Source organism: Salvelinus sp. IW2-2015, unplaced genomic scaffold, assembly GCF_002910315.2.
Source record: "Salvelinus sp. IW2-2015 unplaced genomic scaffold, ASM291031v2 Un_scaffold4083, whole genome shotgun sequence".
Taxonomy (NCBI): domain Eukaryota; kingdom Metazoa; phylum Chordata; class Actinopteri; order Salmoniformes; family Salmonidae; genus Salvelinus; species Salvelinus sp. IW2-2015.
In genome coordinates this window covers 28,783-38,859 of record NW_019945355.1, presented here as the reverse complement: position 1 = coordinate 38,859, position 10,077 = coordinate 28,783, and the positions used below count along the sequence as shown (strand labels likewise).

General features: G+C 42.4%; 1 protein-coding gene across 1 annotated transcript; it reads left to right on the top strand.

The window, feature by feature from the left end:
- Positions 1-2,245: 2,245 nt before the first annotated feature.
- nppcl2 (natriuretic peptide C-like 2) lies at positions 2,246-7,251 on the top strand. Its single transcript, XM_024143506.2, has 2 exons — positions 2,246-2,739; positions 6,350-7,251. The coding sequence occupies exons 1-2, from the start codon at positions 2,605-2,607 to the stop codon at positions 6,632-6,634; spliced, it is 420 nt and encodes a 139-aa protein (XP_023999274.1). The 5' UTR covers positions 2,246-2,604; the 3' UTR covers positions 6,635-7,251.
- The last annotated feature ends 2,826 nt before the right edge of the window (positions 7,252-10,077 follow it).

Sequence of the window (10,077 nt, the reverse complement as noted above, 5' to 3'; positions counted from 1 at the left end):
GCTTGGTGTACCAGTACACCCCCTGGACAGGACACTAGGACACTCCTGTTTCTGTATGGGCCTGTTAACAGTCCATCATGTAAAGAGAAGGATGTACCTAGTAACAGTGGTACACTGTTCAACAGTACCATCATGTAAAGAGAAGGATGTAGCCTAGATACGGTGGTGACCTGTTAACAGCCCATAATGTAAAGAGAAGGACGTAGCCTAGGTAACGGTGGTGACCTGTAACAGTCCATCATGTAAAAGAAGGGATGTGAGCCTAGGTACGGTGAGTACCTGTTAACAGTCCATATTTAAGAGAAAGGATGTAGCCTAGGTAACGGTGGTGACCTGTTAACAGTCCATAATGTAAAGAAAGGATGTAGCCTAGGTAACGGTGGTGACCGTTAACAGCCCATCATGTAAAGAGAAGGATGTAGCCTAGGTAACCGTGTGTGACCTGTTAACAGTCCATCATGTATAAGAGAAGGGTGTAGCCTAGGTAACGGTGGTGACCTTGTTAACACCCATAATGTAAAGAGAAGGATGTAGCCTAGGTAACAGTGTGACCTGTTAAACAGTCCATAATGTAAACAGAAGGATGTAGCCTAGGTAACGGTGGTGACCTGTTAACAGTCCATCATGTAAAGAGAAGGGTGTAGCCTAGGTAACGGTGGTGACCTGTTAACAGTCCATCATGTAAAGAGAAGGGTGTAGCCTAGGTAATGGTGGTGACCTGTAACAGTCCATCATGTAAAGAGAAGAGTGAACCTAGTAACGGTGGTGACCTGTTAACAGTCCATCATGTAAGAGAAGGGTGTAGCCTAGAGTAACAGTGGTGACCTGTTAACAGTCCATCATGTAAAGAGAAGGATGTAGCCTAGGTAACGGTGGTGACCTGTTAACAGTCCACATGTAAAGAGAAGGATGTAGCCTAGGTAACGGTGGTTACCTGTTAACAGTCCATCATGTAAAGAGAAGGATGTAGCCTAGGTAACGTGGTGACCTGTTAACAGTCCATCATGTAAAGAAAGGATGTAGCCTAGTAACGGTGGTGACCTGTTAACAGTCCATCATGTAAAGAGAAGGATGTAGCCTAGGTAACGGTGGTGACCTGTTACCAGTCCATAATGTAAAGAGAAGGATGTAGCCTAGGTAAGGTGGTGACCTGTTAACAGTCCATAATGTAAGAAGAAAGGTGTAGCCTAGGTAACGGTGGTGACCTGTTAACAGTCCATAATGTAAAGAGAAGGATGTTGCCTAGGTAACGGTGGTGACCTGTTAACAGTCCATAATGTAAAGAGAAGGATGTAGCCTAGGTAACGGTGGTGACCTGTTAACAGTCCATCATGTAAAGAGAAGGATGTAGCCTAGGTAACGGTGGTGACCTGTTAACAGTCCATCATGTAAAGAGAAGGATGTAGCCTAGGTAACGGTGGTGACCTGTTAACAGTCCATCATGTAAAGAGAAGGATTGAGCCTAGGTAACGGTGGTGACCTGTTAACAGTCCATCATGTAAAGAGAAGGATGTAGCCTAGGTAACGGTGGTGACCTGTTAACAGTCCATAATGTAAAGAGAAGGATGTAGCCTAGGTAACGGTGGTGACCTGTTAACAGTCCATATGTAAAGAGAAGGATGTAGCCTAAGGTAACGGTGGTGACCTGTTAACAGTCCATAATGTTAAAGAGAAGGATGTAGCCTAGGTAACGGTGGTGACCTGTTAACAGTCCATCATGTAAAGAAGGTGTAGCCTAGGTAACGGTGGTACCTGTTAACAGTCCATCATGTAAAGAGAAGGATGTAGCCTAGGTAACGGTGGTGACCTGTTACAGTCCATATGTAAAGAGAAGGATGTAGCCTAGGTAACGTGGTGACCTGTTAACAGTCCATCATGTAAAGAGAAGGGTGTAGCCTAGGTAACGGTGGTGACCTGTTAACAGTCCATCATGTAAAGAGAAGGATGTAGCCTAGGTAACGTGGTGACCTTTACCAGTCCATAATGTTAAAGAGAAGGATGTAGCCTAGGTAACGGTGGTGACCTGTTAACAGCCCATCATGTAAAGAGAAGGATGTTGCCTAGGTAACGGTGGTGACCTGTTAACAGTCCATAATGTAAAGAGAAGGATGTAGCCTAGGTAACGGTGGTGAAGGGGTGTGTAGTGTCATTTAGGGGTTCCCCGTCTCCAGGGGTAACGTAGCAGAATGTGTGACATCACAGCGTTCTTGTTTATAACGTAACCCCTGCTCGGTTCACAGCCAGACACATCCTGACTCTACAGGATAAAGAACAGAGCTTAGACAAACCAAGAAAACAACTACAAACAACATTAAAGGAACCTGAAGACAACTTTAAAACAACTTTAAAKGAACCTAAAGACAACTTTAAAACAACTTTAAAGGAACCTAAAGAAAACTTTAAAACAACATTAAAGGAACCTAAAGACAACTTTAAAACAAYTTTTAGGAAACAATAACTGGTTGGATTACAACTCGAAGAGACAAGGAATTGTTTTTCCTACAGATTCCACTCTGTATTATCATTATTATTATTATTTACACTCCTGAAGAACAATATAATTTATTATTTTGACCTTTTTTTAGTTTTTCTTCTCAAACAAAGATGGCTGCTTCATCTTCTTCTTCCACCCTTACCCTTCTTCTCCTCCTCATCCTCCTCTCTCTGTCACTGAGTGTGGAGTCTCGACTCTCGTCCCAACCCTCGCCCCGACCCTCACCTCGGAAACACGACACACAGGTAAGTGAGGTGCCTTTATCAACACCCGAGGACCCGTCTTCACAAAGAGGGGATCTGATCCTACTCTGAGACGCTTTGTGAATACGGACCCAGGGACTATGTACCAGTGTTGTGTTAAGATATACTGTCTCATGTTGGTTCAAGGCCAGACAACAGGACCTTAGTAGAGCTGGGGGAGAGAGAGGACGCTGGGTGATACATGTCCTCTACAGTGGAGGTGTTTGAGAACCAGATGAGATGCCAGGGGGACAGTGGGTCAGGGAGAGAGAGACTTATTTTTACAGTGGTGGGAAAAGGACCCAATTGTCATACTTGAGTAAAAGTAAAGATACCGCAATAGAAAATGACTCCAGTAAAAGTGTAAGTCACCCAGTAAAATAGTACTTGAGTAAAAGTCTAAAAGTATTTGGTTTTAAATATACTCAAGTATCAACAGTCAAAGTATAAATCATTTCAAATTCCTTATATTAAGCAAAGTAGACGATTGTCTTGTTTTATTATTTACAGAAGGCCAGGGGCATGCTCCAACACTCAGATATCATTTACAAACGAAGCATGTGTTTAGTGAGCCCTCCAGATCAGAGGCAGTAGGGATGACCAGGGATGTTCTCTGTTTAGTGAGTCCTCCAGATCAGAGGCAGTAGGGATGACCAGGGATGTTCTCTGTTTAGTGAGTCTGTCAGATCAGAGGCAGTAGGGATGACCAGGGATGTTCTCTGTTTAGTGAGTCTGTCAGATCAGAGGCAGTAGGGATGACCAGGGATGTTCTCTTGATAAGTGAGTGACTTAGAGCATTTTCCTTTCCTGTTAAGCATTCGAAAGGTAACCAGGACTCTTTGATGTATGGAGTAAAAAGTACATTATTTTCTTTAGGAATGTAGTGAAGTAAAAGTTGTCAAAAATATAAATAGTAAAGTAAAGATACCCCAATAAGTAGTACTTTAAAGTATTTTACTTAAGTACTTTACAMCACTGTTCATGTATCAATATTATACTGAACAAAAATATAAATGCAACATGAAAACAATTTTTAAGATTTTACTGAGTTACAGTATCAGGAAATTAGTCAATTGTAATACATTCTCTTTAGATCTATGGATTTCACATGACTGGGAACACAGATATGCATCTGTTGGTTAAAAATACCTTATAAAAAAGGTAGGGGTGTGGATCAGAAAACCAGTCAGTATCTGGTGTGACCACCATCTGCCTCATGGAGCGCGACATCTTCACATAGAGTTGATCAGGCTGTTGATTGTGGCCTGTTGAATGTTGTCCCACTCCTCTTCAATGGCTGTGTGAAGTTGCTGGATATTGAACTGGAACATGSTGTTATACACGTCAATCCAGAGCATCCCAAACACCAGTCATCCATCCATCCTCACCAGTCATCCATCCATCCTCACCAGTCATCCATCTATCCTCACCAGGCATCCATCCATCCTCACCAGTCATCCATCCATCCTCACCAGTCAATCCATCCCTCCTCCGACCAGTTCATCCATCCATCCTCACCAGTCATCCATCCATCCTCACCAGTCATCCATCCATCCTTCAGCCAGATCCATCTCCAGTCCATATCTCACCAGTCATCCATCCATCCATCCTCACCAGTCATCCATCCATCCTCACCAGTCATCCATCCATCCTCACCAGTCATCCATCTATCCTCACCAGTCATCCATCCATCCTCACCAGTCATCCATCCCATCCCTCACCAGGCATCCATCCATCCTCACCAGTCATCCCTCCATCCTCACCAGGCATCCATCCAACCTCACCAGTCATCCCATCTATCCTCACCAGTCATCCATCTCAACAGTCATCGATCCATTTCCCACCAGTCATCCATCCATCCATTCCCACCAGTCATCCATCCTCACCAGTCATCATCATCCTCACAGTCATCCATCCATCCTCACCAGTCATCCATCCAACCTCACCAGTATCCATCCACCTCACCAGTCATCCATCCTCAACAGTTCATCGATCCATTCCCACCAGTCATCCAATCCATCCATTCCAGATAATCCATCACTCCCATCATCCATCCATCCTCACCAGTCATCCCATCCTCACCAGTTCATCCACCACATCCATCCTCAAACAGCTCTCTTAGTTGAAGGCCACATTGAGGTTCTGCAGAATAAACGAGTCGTGAGTTAGTACCACAGACCCTGGCACCTGGCCACCTGATTCAAGCAGTCTTCTGATCATGGTACACACCAGTGTAACCAATCACCTGGCCACCTGATTCAGCAGCTCTTGATCATGGTACACACAGCGTAACCAATCACCTGGCCACCTGATCAGCAGTCTGCTGATCATGGTACACACAGCGTAACCAATCACCTGGCCACCTGATTCAGCAGTCTTCTGATCATCGTACACACAGCGTAACCAATCACACCTGGCCACCTGATTCAGCAGTCTTCTGATATGGTACACACAGAGCGTAACCAATCACCTGGCCACCTGATTCAGCAGTCTGCTGATCATGGTACACACAGCATAACCAATCACCTGGCCACCTGATTCAGCAGTCTTTTTGCCAATAAGAGCCTTTTCTGTTCACATAGTTGGACTGGTTTTGGTTTGGTGCTTTTATGGTCGATGTAGGGGGCAGTCTATTGCTCTGTTCCCATTTGGGAACCCATTGGTGGCAAAGAAACCCCTCTTGGATTCAACCTGTTGTGTAACGGTGTATGGAAACGATATGTTACTGTTAATTTAGCTGATGATGGAAACGATATGTTACTGTTCATTTAGCTGATGATGGAAACGATATGTTACTGTTAATTTAGCTGACGATGGAAACGATATGTTACTGTTAATTTAGCTGACGATGGAAACGATATGTTACTGTTAATTTAGCTGACGATGGAAACGATATGTTACTGTGCATTTAGCTGATGATTGCATCCAAAACATCAACTCATCGAGGGATGTGAGACGCTGGAGTGGCCGTTGCCAAAAACCAGAGGATGTTCACCAGAATGGCATGTGTTTGCCTTTCTAAAGTCCTATAACGGAAATTACACTGTATCTGATGAGCAGTCTTCAGTCTTCAGTCTTTAACCACTTTCTGCAAGAAAAGTCCCAGGTCTCTAAAAACGCGCTCTCTGCGAAATGAGGCTTGAGCCAGATCTTCCAATCAAATGTGTTTATAAAGTCCTTCTTACATCAGCTGATGTCACAAGTGCTGAACAGAAACCCAGCCTAAGACCGCAAACAGCAAGTAATGCAGGTGTAGAAGCACAGTGGCTAGGAAAAACTCCCTAGAAAGGCCAGAACCTAGGAAGAAACCTAGAGAGGAACCAGGCTATGAGGGGTGGCCAGTCCTCTTCTGGCTGTGCCGGGTGGACATGATAACATCAGCCTCGCTCATTGGATTTCCATTATCTCAGTCGTTTATAGGATTTACAAAATGGTTTACCTTTCACACGTACAGTACCTGTAATTTAAGGGACCTGTAATAAGGGTACCTGTAATAATTTAACAAATGACTACTTTATATGAATTATTATCGTGACAATTGCACTGATGCCCCTTCTCTCTCCCTCTTCTCCTCCCCTCCTCCCACCCCCCTCTCTCCCTTCCCTCCCTCCAGGTACTAGATAATCGCTTCAGCGCTCAGCTCCGCTCTCTGATCCTCAACCAACCAGACATCACCTCTGAAGGTTCCACATCTGGCCCCTCCCATTCCTACCACCCTCCCTCCCAGGGATTGGCTGGTCGTGGCATGGGGGCGGGTCCTGTGGTCCCCAGGTTGTTCCTAGACTTTCTGCGCCGACAGAGGATGTTCCGTGGGGGGAGCAGGAGGAGCGCCACCGCCAGGGGATGCTTCGGCATGAAGGTGGACCGCATCGGATCTATCAGCGGTCTGGGATGCTGATTGGACAACCGCCAGTGGCCTTGTGTTCTGATTGGCTATCTTTCACCCCACTACTTCCTGTGTGTGTCAGAGACCGAGGGAAGGCTGGGAGATCTCTAACTGACAGACGGATTCCCATCCCTTGATATCTAACCCCTGAACTATGAACTGTGATCCTGTGTGACTGTAGAGGTCATCTCCCTAAACCCCACGTGACCTATAGGTGGTCTTCCATGTGAGAGCTGATACTAATGACCTTTGACCTCTAACCCCTGGCTCTGTTACAGCCAGTACAACTAACCTATGGGGTGTGTGTATAATGTGTGGGTATAGTGTGTGTGTGTATGTGTGTGTGTGTATAATGTGTGTGTGTGTATAATGTGTGTGTATAGTGTGTGTATAATGTGTATGTACAATGTGTGTGTATATATAATGTGTGTGTATGTACAATGTGTGTGTATAATGTTTGTGTGTTATTCCATTGTATCCATGTATAACCTGACAGGCCTTCTGTTGTGTAATGTGTGTGTGTGTGTGTGTATAATGTGTGTTTAGTGTATAATGTGTGTGTGTGTGTGTGTGTGTATAATGTGTTTAGTGTATAATGTATGTGTGTTATTCCATTGTATCCATGTATAACCTGATATGTATGACATGTAGAAGCTTCTAATACCATCGTACGAACTAAGACATAGCTATCAATGTTGAAGAGCTATACACTATCACTTCACCAACATATTATTAATCAGATATGAAGATTCAAGCACCATTAGGTGTGAGGAACTGCCTCATTCTATCACTACAGGCAAGTTCCATAGATTAGAGCCATAAAGGAGACTAGACCATGCTACCAGCAGATTTTCTAAGTGATCTATTTATTACAAGGAAGTACTATTTACCAGATTTTCATGTTGGAGCTATATAGTCAGGAATGGACAGGCAGATCAAGGTGCAGCTATATACAGGGATATACCAGTACCTAGATCATATGGTGGTAAGGCTATAGAATATCAGGATAGGTACCAGAGCAATGTGGACCTATATTACAGGAAGTACCCCAGCCAATGGTGAGCTGATATACAGAATAGACCATGAAGGCGAATGTGAGCTATAAAACAAGGTAGCGTACCGAATCATCGTCGGCTATTAGATAACAGGAGCCTAACCGATCAATTTCGCTGCTAGAGCTATATTAAAGCGGAGTTACAGATGCAGATTGAGAGCATAATATGAGGACAGTTGAACAACATGTATGGCAGCTATATAGCACTACAGGAAGTACAGATTTACACTGTTTGGACAGCACTATCCTATTAGTACAAGGATAGTGAAGCCATAGAAAAACAAGAGATCGTGAGTGACAGTACTGCACTCTCATTACTCACCACTCGAGCCGCGAGTACAACTAAAATCAGAGGATATTAGAGCTCATACACAAAGAGTTTGAGTATTAGAACATAAACTACCAAAGAGATATAAAGGCCCCTTAATTAAACTCGAAAAAAACCAAAATGGTAAGTCCCGATGTACTAAGATCAATGTATGAGCATGAGTACAAGGAAGTACAGATCAATGTTAGAAGCTATAATACAGGAAGTACCAGTACGCCATACCAGATCAATTGTGGGACTATTAACATAGGAATCAGACTATAGAGTGACCATCAAAGATGTCAAACTGAAGAGCTAATTATAACACCTGAGCCAAGGTACGTTCACTGCATACTCAATATTGTGATCGATCAATATATACAGAATAGAGAAGTGAGACCCATATAAAGGAGACTAGACCATCTCACCATCTATCAGATTTACGAGGCCATAAGGAGACTAGGACATACATTCCATAAATGTTGGGGACCGTCTACAAATACCATTTATAGTAATATACTATATATATTATATATATTATATATTAGGTTTTTAGTGGAGGTGGGGTATATATATATATATATGGTTTAGTGAGTGTCGTATATATATTACTACCCATACGTCTTTAATGACCGTGTGTATGACCATATACAATTCATATCAGATATATTAGAACCATAAATATAGGAGTACTAGGCCATTGTCTATTTAACGAGAACGGTTGAGTGTGTATATATATATAGATAGTTGGTTTAGTGAGTTGTGTTTATATAGTTTTTAGTGAGTGTACTTGTATAATATATATTGTTAAGTGGAGTGATATATATATAGTACTATATAATATATATATAGTGTTAGTGAGTGTAGTGTATTATAACTATATATTATATATGAGTTTAGTGAGGTGATATATATATATGTATATGTTAGTGAGTGTGGTTATACTAGTTATAGTTATATGTCTATAGTTTGGGTGTAATATATATATAATATATATGTTTAGTGAGTGTTATGTATATATATATATAGTATATAGTTGAGTGTGATATATATTATATATAGTAGTGTATTGTTATATAGTGAGTGTGTATATATTGATAGTTAGGAGTGGAGTGGTATATATATAATGTTATATTAATTATATATAGTAGTAGTTTATAAAGTTTAGATTGATGAAGATATATATATATTTAAGGTTTAATTGTTTTGAGTGTATATATCTATATAATTTTAGTGAATGTGTATAATTATATAGTTAGTGAGTGTGTATATATATATTGTTTAGGGTGTGTAATAATATAGTTTAGTGTTGTATTAATATATATCATCATTTAGTGTATTATTAATAGTATATAGTTAGTGAGTGTGTATATATATATAAGTTTAAGTGAGTGGCTTCTAAGGTCAGTGCGCAGATAGTTTATGGTACGCAATTATTGAACTAATTTAGCAGTCTTATGGCTTGGGTGGAAGCTGTTTCTGCCATATGCTCTGGTTACATTTGCCACACAGCGGCAAAGTGAACTGTTTTTGGCTTGGGTGACTGGAGATTTCCATTCTAAGCGGGCCTTCCTGCTGACAGAGCGGTCCTGGATGTCAGGATATTTTGGAAAGAACCAAGTAATCAGCTATCACACCACGTAAGGAAACACCACCTAATTCTTTTATTCATAGAATGCAACTAACTGTGATGTATGTGAACTTCTGTCCGACTTATAAGGGCACAAGGCGGAGACCTACAGACACGACGAACAAGGGACAGGAACACAAGGACAGGAAACACAGGACAGAAACACAGGGAAACACAGGGTATAACAAGGACACAAGCGACCAGGAAGGGGTGGAGACAATAAGCAGAGCATGAGTAAACTGATCCAGCTGTGAAGTAACCCCCCCCCCTCTAGAAGCCCCGTGTCGTTCTACTGGCTCATACTGACCAGTTGGTCGGAAAATGTTGATTGAGGGCTGGATCCAGGAATGTCTCTATGGGAACCTCCCTCCCTCCGGGCCTAACCCTCCAGTCAACCAGGTACTTGCAACCCCCCCTGTATCGAACACCAGGAGATGTCTCAACCGTGTATGCGGATGGCCATT

What these genes read in the sequence shown, in the direction of transcription:
- nppcl2 (XM_024143506.2), top strand. Translation starts at nt 2,605, where the DNA reads ATGGCTGCTTCATCTTCTTCTTCCACCCTTACCCTTCTTCTCCTCCTC. An exon ending in CTCGGAAACACGACACACAG is followed by an intron (nt 2,740 to 6,349) that starts GTAAGTGAGGTG and finishes CCCTCCCTCCAG; the next exon opens with GTACTAGATAATCGCTTCAG.